Genomic DNA, 18159 nt, shown 5'->3' on the forward strand with positions numbered 1-18159 from the left:
GTCATGTTTCAATCATATTGCCGTTCATCATTACAGATATTGCATTTTTATTTAAACCAAAATGCATTGAGTACAAAGTGGACCCCAAAAAGTCTGCAGATTAATGCTAGCATTAAAACTTTGAAATGACATCCAAGTGGAAGGCAACGACCTTGTAAACCAAACATCACAAGTTAAATTCCCATTCATGCCTTGCACAAGCTGCCTGCTGGTATGTTTACTTTCATTTCGAATCCCCCCAGACCCCCCCACCACGGGATGCATTAATTGATTTAGCTATAATCCTGAAATGATTAAAACAATAAAGAATAACATTCCATGCATGTTCTCCTTGTATCTCCAGGTTTCCTCCTAACTCCTGTATAATTATTCCAGAAAGTAGACTTAAAATTGAAGTCCCAATATATGGATAAGTGCATGAACATGTTAAGGCTGTATATTCTAGTTGAATATAATATCAGATAGTTTAGAAATGGTGGTTTCTAATAAATATCGGTAAAAAGGAGGATAACAGTTCTGTACTTATTATTTATTATCTGTACTTATTATCTATACTTCTTATTTGCAGTCCAGTTTAAATTATTCACTAAGATAATAAAGTGTTGCTTCTATAGCTGTGTTTGTACATGTGTGTGCGTGTGTGTATGTGTGTGTGTGTGTGATGTCAGTGGCTGACTGTATCAAGCATTTGTGGCATATGTGCACAGGTGGCCGCTCAGTCGTGCAGCAAGTCCAACCCTTGAGGCCAGTGATGAAAGTGATTGAATTCGGCAGGCAAGAAAAGCTGACAAATCACTAAAAAGTGCTTTTAAAATGGCGTAATAACGTCATTCATAAATCACCACTGACAGTTTAATCATCCTCAAGTCTGGAGCCCTGTCTGACCGCCGGACAGCACTCCCAGCCTGAAAAGAAAACAAGCTCAAGTACACAGGCTGTTCGATCCTATTTGTATTCTGAACCCTGATTCCCCATAGCAGAACATCAATAACCATCCTCTTCATCCTTAAACATTATCTAACAGATTGCTTCAATTAGAAAAGATATGATTATTCCCTGAAGTTTCTACTGTTACACACTCATTTAGGATATGGCGTCTTTCTATTCCTCTGGGAGTGTGTAATGATTTCTTCTATCTGTTATCAGGAAAGAGAGCAGCAGTTCAAAAAAGCAGGAGCTAAGAGCAGGTGTAATGACTGGAGTCTTTCTGTCCAGGAGGAAAGAAAGAGAGAGAGAGAGAGAGAGAGAGAGAGAGAGAGCAGAATCCGACTACACTCTAAATTCACAGGCTTCCTAGATGATGAAAGGCTCCATGTATCTTGTTCCCCGCATGTAGTGAGCTAATCCTCAGCACTGCAACTGCGTTCAACCTGCTGAGTGCCAGCGACTGAGGAGAACACAGAGGCCTGTGTGCACATGCCATGAAGATACTGCAGTCTGAGTGGAGTGGATTTCTGGTTTTAGATTATCGTCACTAGCTATTTATAGAGCTAAAGCGAAATAAGTATAGATTTGGCAACATCCAACATGGGGAATCTAGGGTTTTGTAAGAAAGACCTGAAATAAGGTTTTAAATAACTTCCTCCAAACACATACGTATGTTTTTTTATGCACTCTATCTCAGCAATCAGAAAAGAGAACAGGAAAAGCCCTCCCAAGACTTGGATTGAATTAGAAATGCTGCTCCATTCAAGTGATGACATTTCAAAGCAGTACAGTCTTTCTACTCCTGTTCTCTGCCATGTCATCCCTAGTGCATTGATATCTCTGATGTGTGCTGCTACTTATGCTTCCACACCGTTCGGCCAGTCTGTCGTAACTGTCATATTTCTTGTCATCTCTCAAAGGAACTTCTCCCTTATTGGACCTTTGTCTAACAGCTAAGTCCTTGGTTGTCACAATGACTGCATAAATCATCTTTGATACCAATGTGCCCGTCATTTACAGCCATCAGAAGGCTTTTTGAGGCTGTGATTTATTGAGATGAGCTAGATATGCCATTGAACTCATATTTAGGCAAATTGCAATGCCCAGGGTACACAGAAAGCAGGAAGCGGTGCTTCCAAGGAGAAGAAAGTTGCCTGATGTGTAAAGATTTTAGTATTCTGTTCAGTTTCTCTTGGATGTTTTTTAATTATGCATTTACAGCAGAGCTTTTCCTAGAAGCCACGTATTGTTTATTACCAAGCTCTCTCAGTTTCATTCACCCAGCCCGGGATAATATATTCACGCTACAGCATAATCCATAGGTGCTTATTTCCTCATAAATAAAAAAGGATTTCTGAAATATGGATTGAACAGGTCACGGAAATAGCAGGATTATGGGGTCTGCGTCAAATATATGTCTGTGGCCACATGCTATTCCAATAGTAATTACATCTCTCCATCCTCCATCGTTTGCCCTGGGGTTTGCTCCAGAGAATTCATCCTCCAGTAATAGAATTACACAACACACAATGGTGGCGGCGAGATTCCAGGACGTAACATCTTTTATGAAATATTAACAGGGCTGGTGGTTTTAATTATCTCTCCCACCTTATTACTAAGCATTCTTTCTCATTTCTCTCTCTCTCTCTCTCTCTCTCTCTCTCTCTCTCTCTCTCTCTCTCTCTTACTTTCCAATTCTTGCACTTCAATTCTCCTAAGGAATTATATGACTTGTTTTAAGAAATGGAGACTCATTGCTTCCTTCATTAACTGACAAAAGGGATCATCTATAATTATAGTGATTATCCTTCCTGCCTGTTCTGTGGTTTCCTGCTGAAGATCCTGGCAGCAGCAGTGCAGTGCAAACTCTGAAGTTCACCAAAGGATGTGTTAAAGCAGGCACTCTGTGGCAATTCTGTGGCACTTTTATAGCTCTCAGCCTATAATCTCAGCCTTAGATACTCTGTTCAGAGGCAAAGGAGCTACTGCTATTTCATGTACACGTTTCTGCTCACAAACTTCAGAATCTCGATAGTTGCAATCATACACTCTGTACTCACATAATATAAAAAATTGCAACCCCACAAAACAATGAACAAGATATTTCTACAGGATAATTCTACTATCTGGTGTTATGCATTGTGGATTGTGGTTCTTCTCAAGATATCCTCTCCCCTATTAATTCACTATTGTCATCTCTGGTTTGTTTATTAGGGATCTAAATCTACATCTGGATTTTTTCTACTGTAAGTTCCATTGAACTAGAAAACTGAAAACAAAATTAATAAATTAAAATTTGTCACAAAGTAATTTGTTTATTAATTTATTTCTTAATAATATGAAATCATAAATGTGGAAAACTACGACAGCTTTTATTTTAATATAATTCAGTTTGGTAAGATGCAACATTTACTTTTGTCCCATGTCCCTTAATCAAGTTGAATTTTTGGCCTTTCAAAGGAGAAAGTTTGTGCACCTCTGATGTTTAGATCTTCTGCTATGTTAATAAAAAGGCATTTTCTGGCTAGTGGTGACAAAATGCACAAATTTTTTTAGAGAATATTGAAATACAGCAATTCTTCAGCAATGCATTGACACGTTTAGCTTCAGGCTTTGGGGTGAATTGGGTGTTGTGCGAAAAGAGGTGCTGTACCTGGTGGTATACTTTAAATGGCAAAACATCAAAATGAAAAAAAAACGAATACAGATATCATAAATAAATGATTTTGTCCAGATCTAAATTGTTGCCATTTGATTATTGCCTTGTTAAAATGTATTTTGTTTATTTTTCTTAATAACAGGTAAGATGTAGGACTGAGGCGCATATTTTTATGGCAGGTTTGGCAACCTGGTCAAACTGAACAGCAGTTTCGACAGTGAAAGAAGCACAAATGAGGCAGATCTAGATGTTAGTTGCAGCGTTAGTTTCTTTTGCAAGCAAAAAAACCCCAAAAAAACTCTGAAAGCCAGATTTAGAGTTTTCTCTTGAACATGGATTTTGCATTTGCTTCCAAAAACACATGCAAATACACAAGCAAATGTATTGTTAATATAACTGTCACTCTGTACAGTTATGTAAGCAACCATGTGATATTTAAACCAATTTGTGAAATGGGAAGATATGGTATAGTTCTGTATGGGAGTTGTGTATGACAGAGTCTTTCTTTTCGGGTTGTCTATCTATCTGTGCATCCATTCCGATTTTTGTTACAATTATATTTAAAGAATAAATGGTGAATGTGTGTAAGATTTATATGTAAGTTCCATTGAACTAGAAAACTGAAAACAAAATTAATAAATTAAAATTTGTCACAAAGTAATTTGTTTATTAATTTATTTCTTAATAATATGAAATCATAAATGTGGAAAACTACGACAGCTTTTATTTTAATATAATTCAGTTTGGTAAGATGCAACATTTACTTTTGTCCCATGTCCCTTAATCAAGTTGAATTTTTGGCCTTTCAAAGGAGAAAGTTTGTGCACCTCTGATGTTTAGATCTTCTGCTATGTTAATAAAAAGGCATTTTCTGGCTAGTGGTGACAAAATGCACAAATTTTTTTAGAGAATATTGAAATACAGCAATTCTTCAGCAATGCATTGACACGTTTAGCTTCAGGCTTTGGGGTGAATTGGGTGTTGTGCGAAAAGAGGTGCTGTACCTGGTGGTATACTTTAAATGGCAAAACATCAAAATGAAAAAAAAACGAATACAGATATCATAAATAAATGATTTTGTCCAGATCTAAATTGTTGCCATTTGATTATTGCCTTGTTAAAATGTATTTTGTTTATTTTTCTTAATAACAGGTAAGATGTAGGACTGAGGCGCATATTTTTATGGCAGGTTTGGCAACCTGGTCAAACTGAACAGCAGTTTCGACAGTGAAAGAAGCACAAATGAGGCAGATCTAGATGTTAGTTGCAGCGTTAGTTTCTTTTGCAAGCAAAAAAACCCCAAAAAAACTCTGAAAGCCAGATTTAGAGTTTTCTCTTGAACATGGATTTTGCATTTGCTTCCAAAAACACATGCAAATACACAAGCAAATGTATTGTTAATATAACTGTCACTCTGTACAGTTATGTAAGCAACCATGTGATATTTAAACCAATTTGTGAAATGGGGAAGATATGGTATAGTTCTGTATGGGAGTTGTGTATGACAGAGTCTTTCTTTTCGGGTTGTCTATCTATCTGTGCATCCATTCCGATTTTTGTTACAATTATATTTAAAGAATAAATGGTGAATGTGTGTAAGATTTATATGGAAATACGATTGTAACTGGAACTGTTCTAGCTAGGACATGCATTCATATTTTAAAGTCTGTTTTTATTTGAGGCATTTGAAATAGTAACAAGAAGAACTCAACTTGTTGGCAGCAAAGGACTACCAATTTCTTTTTGTTATTGAGTTCTGTGTTTCCTGTGATTGTACTTTTGTGCATGACTTGGGTTTCCACAATGCAAGTAATAGTTTTTCTCAATATCAGTGTCTTTCACAATGCTAGTCAGAGTGTTTCACAAGATATTAGTCTACCACACTGCTAGTCAGAGTCTTCCACAATGCTAGCCAAAGTATTCCCCAATATCAATCTGTTTGACAATATTATTTTGAGTCTTTCAAAATATCAAAAACTCTCACAATATCAGACTCTACCACAATGCTAGTCAGAGTGTAACACAATATTAAATAGATTCTTGAACAATATCAGAGTATACCACAATATCAGACTCTACCACAATGCTAGTCAGAGTGTAACACAAAGCTTGTCAGTCAACCCCAGTGCAAGACAAAATCTATTACAATGCTAGTCAGAATCTAACACAATCTAAGACAGTCTACCACAATGCTAGTCAGAGGCTACCATAATGCTAGTCAGAGTCTTGAACAATATCAGTCTTCCACAATGCTAGACAGACTACCACATTCTAAGACAGAATCTACCATAATTCTAGTCACAAACTTGAACAATATGAGAGTTTACCACAATGCAAGACAGAATCTACTACAAAGCTCGTCAAAGTCTACCACAATGCAAGACAGAAACTATTACAATACAAGACAGACTCTCTCACGATGCTTCATAGAATAACAGACAAAAATGACAGAAATGTTGCTGCATAAAAAGTGCACTGGTAATCATGGGCAGTTTGTATTGTGCTGTGATTCCTATGACTAAGAGAGAGTGTGTTTTTTTTGTTGTTGCAGAAATCAGCAGAGTACGAAAAGACATGTACAATGACACGTTAAATGGGAGCACAGAGAAGAGGAGCTCGGAGCTTCCCGACGCCGTGGGTCCAATTGTACAGCTCCAGGAGAAGCTTTACGTGCCTGTTAAAGAATATCCTGATGTGAGTATCAGATTATCCTCTTATTTACTCCAACTTAGCAACCTCATCTACTGGCTGCACATAGAACGTGTAAACAAGCACAAATGTACCACAAACAAAGTGTGTCAAAAATAATTTTTCTTACCTTGAAAGTAGTGTTTTCTGACTGGAAAAAAAACAATAAAAGTTTTTTTTTTTGTAATACATTTACACAAGCGCTCTTTAGATAAATCTTCTTAAGTAAATGGAATTGTAAAACGCAGAGCTATTTACAATATTGCTTTATTTAATTAACAAGGTCTACATGTCAGTGTAATCTCGTTTTCCTTGCATTAGGACATGGGCTCACGTCCAGTGTATTGATTTCATTACGAGGAGCTTAGGTAGTGAGCCGCATACTGTGTTTTGCTTTATTTTATGGGCCCATTTAATCTATTATGGACTAAACAGATGGTTTGTTGTAGGCACTTACTGTCAGAGCAGCCTCGGTTTAAACCGTTTTCTGCTCTAAAGCATTTCATACTAATGCCTGTGTTTTTAAGTGCAGGCATTGAGAGTGACTTGTACCCCCTGTGTGTTATCCTTTGACGTGCTCACGGCTCCAGTAATGGGGCTGATTTTAAACTGTGTCTGCTTCCCGGGTTGTGTTGAGTCAGTTGTGCTCAGCCGAGTCTCCAGCATCCCAGCGGTTAACAAATCTTTTAAGCAATCGCTGTCAGATCCCGCCTGCCTAAGCCCTCTGGCCCAGGAGACCTCGAGCTGATTGATCCCAATTAACTTGCGCCGTTCCCCTGTGATTCCTGCATTGGCATCATTAATTAAGCTTTTTTTCTAGCGTTGGCATAGACACTGTTTTTTTTGGGACCTTCCATTCTGGTGAAGTTTGAAAGGCTGTTTATTTGCCCGTGTCCCCAAACGATGGAGTAGTGAGGACAGAGGTGTCCCACCACATCTGTTTGATTAATTCATTCAGCGGTCATGACACAAAATAGGCGAGCTGTTCAAGGATTATTTATATATCCCTAATAAAACAATATTCTATAATGAAGATAAATATACATTTTTGAAAACAGAAAAGTCATGTTTCTGGACTAAAATAACTACTGTGTACACACTAATATATTTTGGTTTGAAAACATAATTGGCCTTCTGTCCACAGTGAGCGTTTATTCAATGAAAAAATAGCTTTTTGAAAATACTTTACAAAATGTATACATTTGAAAACGAGTCCATTAGATAACAATGACGCATTTTTAGTCACATAAAGCAGTCACAGGATGGTGGACAACATTGTACAGTAATTTAGTAATTTTGTGGTTATTATGAGTTTTAAGCTAGTCTTTACTGTGGGGGGAAGTAACATCATCAGCAGGATACTCTTCTTTGAAGCGGTTCGATATTTCTGCGTGTTTGTGTCACGTCTCCAAGTCTATATTCTCACTCACTTTTGCAACTTTATACCCCTGTGTTACTCAACAACTCCACCTCACTGTCGGTGCATTTAAAAAAAACTCGCTGCCTTTGCTCGACATTGACGCAAAGCAGAGTTGGGAAGTAACGAAGTACAAATACTTTATTATTGTACTTTGTCAGGCTCTTCCGGGTCGGCGGCCATCTTGCCGTTGTTCCAAAAGACATTACCTCAAGGCCAGATAATCTCACCGGCTATTCTTATTTTCGAGATTATATCTTGCCATCCTGCCTACTCTGGCTCCCATTTCCAACCCTGTCTCGGCTCTCTGTTCTACCCTGCTCTGCCCTGTTACTGGACTGTGTTTTTCCTCCTGCCCGTTTCATTTATTAAAGACTGTTTTCACCATAGCCCTTTTGCGTCCTGCTTTTGGGTCCGTCCAGTCACATACCTGACAGAATAACCTGGCCTTGTGTTGTGTTCCTGACATACTTAAGTAGATTTTTCCAGTATCAGTACTTTACCTCACTATTTATTTTTCAGAAAACTTTTTACTTTCACTCATTACATTTTTTTTTACACAAATCTCTGTACTATCTACTTACCTTTTCAAACCAGGCTCGTTACTTTAGTTTTAATCTATTTGGTGACATGATCAATATTCTCATTGTGCGACGTTTTTAGCCGATCAACCTATTTCCTGTTATTGAGTGGCTTTTTTAACTTAGCATTGGTGTATCGTTTCCTGGCTCTCACACACCACAGACAGAAGGCAACAAGAAGTATGTGGTTAACGTGGTGAGACAGAGGGCGTCAGCGATGTAAACATAACTGAGAACAGACATTCCTGGTCACCTGGTCATCATCATATTTTCTCTGTTTGTGTTCTATATGGTGGTTGTTCAGCCTGGATACATTCATTAGATAACTACATTTTTAATTCTTTTTTATTAATATATTAATATGATGTGACGTCCAGTTTTCCAGCGTGGCACTAAAACAGGTAGTTGTAATGGCTACTTTTTACTTAAGTACATGTCAGAGCCCAAACCTCTTCACTTTAACTGAGTAGTCAGTACTTTAACTTTTACCAGAGTCTTTTAAAACAGGAGTATCAATACTTCTACTTGAGTGAAGAATGTGTGTACTTTTGCCATCTTTTCTGTGAAGTTTCAGAGAGCCAGAAAGCAAATAAACAGCAGGCGAAAATGACGCAGGTCAAATCGTTTTACGTTTTTGCTCATATGCAGTACAGGGACTTGAGCATTTTCAGATATTTCAGTGCAAATGAGCAACTTTTTTGAAAACACCGTTTTCAAATTGATCTGGATTAGTGTAGACTTAGCCTGAGTCTTAATTTTTGCAATTGTTGAGATTTTCTGAAAATTGTCGAATAAAAAAAAGTCATTCTTTTATGGATTTTCATTTCATTTATTGATATAAAGATGCAATTACTGAGGGTTGATGGTGATTTGGATAATTCACAAAGCTAAAAACCAATATCGGGAGGGACAAAAGTTAACTTTAATATACAAATAGTTTTTACCCTCTTGTTTGTACAATGGTGAGCTACAAAAAGTTCACATTTAGTAAAGCTCCACTTGACTTCCAAGATCTGTGAGAGTTTATGACTGTGCAAAGTCCATTAGATGTGTGTATGTGTGTGCGTGCTTGCATGTGTGTGTGTGTGTGTGTGTGTGTGTGTGTGTGTGTGTGTGTGTGTGTGTGTGTGTGTGTAGGTTCTGGCTGTCCTTGCTACTCTGAAGGACGCCCAGGATCATTATTAGTGCGCTTGGGTTCATTAGGAGGAAAGAGAGATGAAATAAGAGGCCTCAAATAACCGCCAGCCTGGAATAGAGTCCCAGCAGATCTAAGAGGAGTGGGGGATGTAAATGGTCACTTACTTTTACCCCTTGCTAAATACAATTTAATAATTTAATCATTTCGGCATTCGTTAGTTTTTTTTTTCTTTTGTTTGCTTGTTTAGTTTTTATTATGCTTTTGAAAAGAAATGTGAATATGAATTCTAACAGTTATTAATGAATAGTCAGTTATTGATCAGTTGTTATTATTATAAAACTGCTAGCCACATTCCAAGGCAGATTCTGGAGTACGGTGCAAAGTCTGGTACACAAATGCATGTGGATGTGTGTATGAATAAGAGTATGTATGTTTGAGTATGTGAATGTATATCTTACTGTTTTCTGTGCACATAAATTGTTTTAAAATCCCCAATTAGCTCTTCGTAGGTGGTCGTTATTACTTCCAGTTTGAGGAGGAGGGAGGAGGGTGAGGCAGTGACAGTTTTAAAGAACTATAACAGTTTATTAGAGAAAGGGAGTGTGTGTGTGTGTGTGTGTGTGTGTGTGTGTGTGTGTGTGTGTGTGTGTGTGAGAGAGAGAGAGAGTGTGTGTGTGTGTGTGTGTGTGTGTGTGTAGAGAGAGAGAGAGAGAGTGTGTGTGTGTGTGTGTGTGTGTGTGTGTGTGAGAGAGAGAGAGCAAGTGAGCGTATAAGCGAGTAAGGGATGATAACCAGCTGTGGATGCAAGCTGGTGATGAATGTGAGGGTATGATGAGGTCAGGAAATCAGGGCAGAGGAGCACTGGCCTGGTCTGCCTGATAAAAGAGGGAGAACAAACTCGTACACACCCCGGTGTCTCCCTACACTCATCTCCAAACAGGCTGCCAGTGGCACCCGAAATTAATTTGGTCCTTCAGACTCTTGCAGTGCTGTTGCTCCCTTGGCAGCACACACTCGTTCCAATTTGGTGAACAATGTTATTAGGCTGGGAAAGACAACAGCACTAGCAGAATGTTGCTGTTCCCAGTAATTGTTATCATTCATTTGTGTTCTCATATCTACAATAAGTGTTGTGTGTGCTTGAGAGAGAGGGGGTGAGATAATGTTAGAGAGCAGACAGTGCTGAGCCGAGAAAGAGCTCTCTCTATAAATACTCATCTTGGGCTCTGGGCTTGAACAGAGCTTTTAATTGTAGTCATTGTGGTACGTGGTGGGTATGGAAGAGAAGGAGAGGCAGAGCGAGGGAAAAGCAGGAGAACAAGAGAGGGCTGTCATTTATCATTCTTCCGTCAGTGTCCTTTTCTGGGTCATGCTCATCCGACGTGGAGATGAGCAGCTATCACTGATTATTAATCATTAGGGCCATGCACGGCAGGATTGATTCTCCCCTCAGCCCTCTCTTTGGCCTTGATCATCATTCAGCAAGCTCAGAAAGGCGGAACACTCTAGATATGCATTGCTGTGGAACCCCCTCATGTTCATCATTCCAAAACTTTTGTTTAATAGCTATTAAATGCATTCTGTTTTTCCTTCCCAGGTGTTAGTTTAAAATCTCTAACACCTGGTGACAGAAACTGCACTTCTTCACAGCGGATCATCCGTCTCCATACCCCCCTGTCCTCTACATCTGCCTCTTTCACACCAACTTTCTGCATGTCTTCCCTCACCACATCCATAAACCTCCTCTTTGGTATTCCTCTTTTCCTCTTTCCTGGTGGCTCCATCCTCAGTATTCTTCTACCGATATACCCCATGTCCCTCCTCTGCACATGTCTAAACCATCTCAATCTCGCCTCCCTCACCTTGTCTCCAAAACGTCCTACATGCGCTGTCCCTCTAATAAACTCATTTTTAATCCTGTCCATCCTCGTCACTCCCAATAAAAACCTCAACATCTTCAGCTCTGCTACCTCCAGCTCCACCTCCTGTCTTTTACTCAATGCCACTGTCTCTAAACCATCCAACATAGCATTTCTCACCACAGTCCTATTAACTTTCTCTTTCACTCTTGCAGATACTCTTCTATCACAAATCACTCCTGCTATCACTCTTTTCCCCCTACTTCACCCTGCCTGCACTCTTTTCTTCACTACACTACACATCAAAATGTTTGTGGAGCCTTGATCGTCACACCAGTAGGTGCTCTCAGAATGCCCTGTAGATTGATGGAGGTGTGGATTTGCTCATTCAGTGTAAAGAGCAAAATCCTAGGGTGAAATCTGCGTTCCACATCATTCCAAAAGAGTCAGTGATCAGCAGTGGTGGACAGTAACAAACTTGTTATCGTACTTAAGTCGATTTTTATGTACTTTTTCCCATTTGACGTTAACTTCACTACATTTCAAAGTCAAATATCTTTTTTTTATGTTTACTCAACCACTTTTTGTGAAATCAGTCATTTCTTTTAAATATGAGTGGATTAAAACGTAACTGGTCAAGCACACAGCAAGCCACCAATCAGGCTAGTGCGCACACTCTGTTTTGAACTTGTTTTGATTGGCCCTTGGTGGTATCTACTTAAGAAAAACATACAGTTCAGCATCAGTTCAACATCTAGCAGAACGTTCTGAAAGGGAATAAATGATGAAGAAAATCTCGACTTTTTCTTGTCATACCACCTGTGGTCTTATTTGTGCAATTCTTTTTTAAGTAGATGAAAATAAGCTTTAATTTGAATAGATACTAATCAGTGTTTGACTCATTAATATCATTCTATTAATAGACTGGTGTGTTAAGAGTAACATTATAATCTTTTCACATAAAGTGAGTTGATTAAATAAAAGTCTAAGTCAAAAATCATAATAGGAACATTATAGCCATAATAAATCATAGTTTTTTGTATACTTAAGTACATTTGAAGGCAAATACTTTTTTTTTTTTACTTTTACTCAAGTTTAAAGGGAGCACTTTTACTTTTACTGGAGTCATATATTTAAAAGTGTATCTCTATTTTAACTTAACTACATTGTGGTACTTCGTCCACGGTTATTGATCAGTGGGGTTTGACAGACTATGGATATTGTCTCAAAGCATCTTTACAGTGATAAAGCGGTTATAAAATAATGTATACGTTTGTCCATAATAAGCTAGACAATGGTGAGTGTGTCCAGAAAAAACTCCCTGATATGGTATGAGGAAGAAACCTTGGGAGGAAAACCGGAAACCCATCCTCATCTGGGTGACACCGAATGTCCATTTATTACAGTTCCATTATTGTTGAGGTGTGCAGTGATAGGTGAATAAATGCAATCTGTGGTCCAAATTCATCCTCAAAGCTCTTGTGTTGCTGGTGTGATGGTCATGTGATGATCAGGTGAACATATTCTTTGGTTTGTGTAGTGCATATACGGCTCTATTTTTTTACAAAATCAAATAGTCATTTGAAATTTGTTGTTGTTGTTGTCATCACAAAAGGGTAAAAACATAAATTAATTATCATGGATATAATAAGATATTTGGAAATTACACTTGAACAAAAAATGGTCTTTTACACATGCCTTCTATCTCAGATATCTGTGCTGACATCATGTTCAAGTGAGACGCCTTTTTTGATATCATGTTAACCGTAGTGTGAAATGTCTTCGGTGTTGTGAGGATTGGAGGCGAGATTTGGCCAGCTGCCCCGCTTCTCCAGGTGTCGTTGTTTTAATTGAAGTGGGCTGAGAGGATGGCCCCATAACTCACTGCTGAACGAGCGCCTAATGAATGCTAAACTGCTGGACGTAATCTGAGGATTGGCAGCAGGCTCTGGACCAGCTGCTCACCATTAATATGACTTAATTTAATGCGTACATATAAATGTTTCTCTATACATGTATTTGCAGTTTTGAGAGCGCTGTGTGGTCCGAAACCGATTTGTGGTGCAGATCCGAGTCTCTTGTGTGTGATGTGTGACCACTCGTGAGGGAATGTCCTTTCTGGAGCTCGGAGTTAGTCAAATCGCAGCCTGTACACAAAGAAGGTCATATACTGAAACCCCCACACACACACACACACACACACACACACACACACACACACACACACACACACACACACGTCTATCTCATTCATTCAGCTGTGATTAGGTGAGGACTGGCACACGGAGCGCGAATCCTCTCATTATTCCTGACGTTAATAAACAGAAATGCACACTGGGGAGAATGCTGCAGCAGGAGCGCCTGCGTTCTGGATCATTGCAAAGCTAATGAAGGTTAATTAGGGTTCATTAGGACATGATGGCTGCTCACAACAACACCTCAGAACCTCACGAGGTGGCCAGACAGCCCTTCAGCTCGGCCTCCTCCCCTTCACACGTCTGTAATGGCAGCACCGATGCTCAGCTAGGTTAGGACTCGTGTATGCTGTCAGTCTGGAGAAATCACAGGCCTGTGTCAAACCGCAGGGACGCAGTAGGTGGAAGTTGTTTTAAATGGACAAGGAATCAATCTTTTGTGTAAAAGAGCCACTGAGTGAGTATAAATGTATAGGAAGCATTGGGAGTCACTTGGTCTGTGACACTGATGAAATATAATTTTTTAATAACTCAGGGTTACTATGAATTTTGGAAAAGTATAAAAAAGTATGGAATTTGAATTGAATGATTTTCAGGTCTAGAATATTGTGGATAAAAAAGAACGCTTATTATTGAAAAATTTTGTGTTTTCATACTATTCCCCTATTGAGTTTTCTAAAATATAAAATTAAGAATTTTTAATAAAACAAGGTGTTTTTTTAATGGATTTTTGTTCTGTTTTGTAGTTTTTTGGTGATTTGCACACTTCCTCTTGATGTAGGATTGAAGGTTCACAAAATAAAAACTTAATTTATAAACAATAAAAATTATTTCAGATGTTACATATGGTCTTAAAAATCTTAAGTCTGGAACAGTATGAAATTTGGAAATAAAAAATGTGTAAGAACTCTTCTGTTTCTGCTGCAGATGAATGTGTTTGGGTTGAGCAAAGCATTGTACAACAAGGTGTATAAAATGGCATTAGGTAATATTTCGTCTGCTTTTTTTTTCCTTTTGACACAGTTGATAGAGTAAAAGAAATTGACTTTTAGTGTTCATTACACACACTCTGTATTTCCCAAACTCCACGTCAATTCAATAAATGTTTAAAATAACCCACCCTTAAGATATTTTTTACCAGGAAATAATTTCCCAAAAATGAATATTTATGTTTTTTTTTTTTCTTCTTTTCATTTGAACACAATAAAAAAAAAGAACACATTTATCCCTAATGATCAATGATGCCAACTCCATGAGGAAGAAACCTCTAGAGGAACCAGACTGAAAGAGAACTTGTGAACTTTGACTTAATGCAGCTTTACAGAATGTGAGAATTATAGAGCAAAGTTCGCTTATATTTACATTTATGTGGATTTATCCCCGATGAACAAGCCTGGGTCAACTGTGTCTAAGAAAAACTCCCTGAGATGGTACGAAGAAGAAACCTTATGAGGAACCAGACTCAAAAGGGGAACCCGTCCTCATCTGTACAGCACAAATCATTAAAATATTACAAGCATTCGTACTTCCTTTCTATAACTGTGTACAACATGGTCAAATAGTACAATTGTGTAACCACAATTGTTCATTATAATGTTGTCTGTTAAAGTTTTTCAGTTTAGCTAGCCCAGTTATATCAGCTTCCCCTGCTAAGTACTGTTACTGTAAGTACCACTATATAATCTACTAATAGGAGCGTAAACCCAGCTGCTGAACCATGTCAGAGAAATCAAGTGTTTCAGATATTAAACTCACCCCCACCCCCTTTTAGTAATGGAGTAGGGCAGTCTCCCTGGCCCTGCATCCCCTCCCCTTGTTCCACGTCGAATGAAAACAAAAGACATCTTGCAGCAAGGAATCAGAGCGCAGTGGTATTTGAAGCCATGCAATAATTAATTTGCCTATTAGCAGTGCCAGCTCGTTTATCTTCATAAGATAATGCCATCACTCGCGCTCTCTGGCAGGCCCGCGCGCGCTGTCTTAAACAGCCCTAATTACGTCCCTGCTGCCTGTTTTATTGTAGTTGATGGAAAACATGTATAATCTCCACTGTGCAGATCATGTAAATAGGCCTGAGTCTGGAACAGCAGATATTAGAGATTTTATTACAGCTTAATGATTTTTCTTTGTTGTTTTTATTTTGTGTGTGAGAGCGGTGCTGGGAAAACAGTAAATACTAGCGTCTGTGCATTGAGAAAGTGTATTGAGCTGAGTTTGTTGGCTTTGAAAAAAAGAAAAAAACCCACTTATTTGGTGACTACAATATTGTCAGTGGCAACACGATGCGAAAAAATTGCATTATTCGTAAAAGGGAGCTCGTTCTAGCTAGCTGAGAAATCGCCACACAAAGCCATGTACCTGGAAAGGGCAGTAAATGAACAGGCACAGTGTGTAGGCTGGAAAAGGGGAAGAGAATGTGTCCTATGACCCGATGTTGAACACAGCTGTTGCCTGGATCACAGAGCAGTATAACAGTTGAGGTTAGACACAGAGACACTACATTATCACACACTTTTGAACAAGACACACACGTATTCAAATATTCACACATTCTAATGGATAAGCGGAAAACTGGCACACTAGCACACACTTTTGCTTTCACACCTACAAGATTCAATATTCAGGATGCATGCATGTATTTTCTGTTCCACAATACAACAAAATTAAAATCCTGTGAATACTTTCATCTAATCAGCTACTTCTGACAATTTGTAAAGGACAGAAGGAAGACAGGAATTACAAATATACAAATGAATAGCGGTATAAAAACACAAGAAGGGACAAAAAGTGTATGTATATACAGTAAAAAGTGTACAGTGTAAAAGGCAAACATGGACGACATGCATGAAATAGAATTCATATATGGACAAAAGTTGGTGGACACCTGACCATAAGATTTGCATGTGCTTTTCGAACATCTCATTCCAGATTTAGTCCGCATTTGCTGTTATAATAACTTCCACTCTTCTGGGAAGAGGATCCACTACATCTTGTGGTTGTGGAGATTTGTGCTCATTCAGCCACAAGGGTGTTAGTTCTTCTATATAGTGTATGTGTGTATGGGTGTTAGGCAAAGTATCCAAAAGTAGACTTTGTGATGTCATTTGCATTTGTGAATGTAAGTGGTAGCTTCCAATTCAAAAGATAGAAGAGGCGGATGAAAAAATGACTCTATATAGTTACTATAACCATTTAGTATAAGTGATAGCATAAAGGTTTTTTTTTTTTTTTTTTAAAGATTCGCAGACATTAAATGTAACAACAAGATATCAGTTTCCGTTTGAGGAACAAAAATGAAAAAATATTTGGCCACCTTGTATCCTTATTTGAGTAAATGTAACTTTGTTACTGTCCTTATATACTTTTTTTAGCTATTTTCTAGTTTTACAGACCATCAAAGATATAAGCAACTTTTACGCTCTACTTAACTACATTTATAAGTTAATATACATAATAAATGTATGTAATATAAATAATAATATGTATGTACTTTTTTTTACTCCACTATATTTTAATTAACAATAAGTGTTACTAATTACATTAAATCAATTAGTCAGCTCTGAATATTTGGTTTTATTTTATGATTTCCTTTAAATTGATTTCTCCATTGAATACTAACGATTCTTTCACTTTGTGACATGATAACTGTAATTTTATTTGTAAATTCAAGATCCCCTTTTGAAAGATTGCTTTACTACTTTGTCTTTTATTTTTTCACACTTTCACTTTCACTCAAAGCACTTTTGTACATCGCTCTGGATGAGGGCGTCTGCTAAATGCCGCAAATGTAAATGTAAATGAGTCATATTTGAATCGGAATCTTAACTTAAATAGGATTTGCAGTAAGGTATCTATACTTTCACTGATTTTCAGGTACTGTACTCTTTACACCTCTGCGTATATGTTTGTAAGTGGCATCTCCCTGGCAACATAAACAACTCATAGGAAAAATAGAATTAAATGTTTCTTTAGAGCTTTTTTATATGTAATCAGTGAAAGATATCTATCTATATCTATATCTATATATATATATATATATATATATATATATATATATATATATATATATATATATATATATATATATAGGGGGTCTGGGTGCATTTTTTTGCACCAACATAGCGTTGTATTCCATGCAGAGATTGCTGAATCTATTGCATACGGCACTTCCTGTTTTGACTTCCAGAACACACCCCCCACACACAGTATAATCTCTCCCAACTCCAATTCGCTACAGTAGATATCTAACAGCAGGAAGTTTATCTGAAAATTAAGTCAACATCTGTGTTCGACATAAGGGCTTTACGCCTCAACTAGGCTTTTTTGTATAAACTCTGCACACACATACACAACAGTGCTGACAGTAATTTGTGCAGAAATACGCTAGGTACAGGCTCTCGATTCCATTCCAGCATATCACCTACTGTTGCCTCATCCACTGGATGGGCGGAAGATGAAAATTTAATTCCCCTCTCTGTCGTTGACTGTTTCCAAAAAAGCACAGTCATTCGCAGTTTCCTGCCATCCCAACACAAACATGCATATATATATATATATATATATATATATATATATATATATATATATATATATACACACACACACACACAAATACAGATGCACAGTACATACGCACAGGCTTTCATCACTGCCAAGCGCAGCAGAGGTGGTGTGTGTTGCCCAGCAGGAGAAGAC

At 37.9% G+C, this 18159-nt stretch overlaps 1 protein-coding gene across 4 annotated transcripts in view; it reads left to right on the forward strand.

The window, feature by feature from the left end:
• Positions 1–18159, forward strand: part of LOC124401762 (protein quaking-like) — a 75420-nt gene that overhangs the window by 15177 nt on the left and 42084 nt on the right. For all 4 annotated transcript variants that reach the window (XM_046874229.1, XM_046874211.1, XM_046874219.1 and 1 more), the window contains exon 2: positions 6138–6280. In XM_046874229.1, coding sequence (XP_046730185.1) covers positions 6138–6280 — 143 coding nt within the window. The remainder of the gene's footprint in view (positions 1–6137; positions 6281–18159) is intronic.

This window comes from Silurus meridionalis, chromosome 2, assembly GCF_014805685.1.
Source record: "Silurus meridionalis isolate SWU-2019-XX chromosome 2, ASM1480568v1, whole genome shotgun sequence".
Taxonomy (NCBI): Eukaryota; Metazoa; Chordata; class Actinopteri; order Siluriformes; family Siluridae; genus Silurus; species Silurus meridionalis.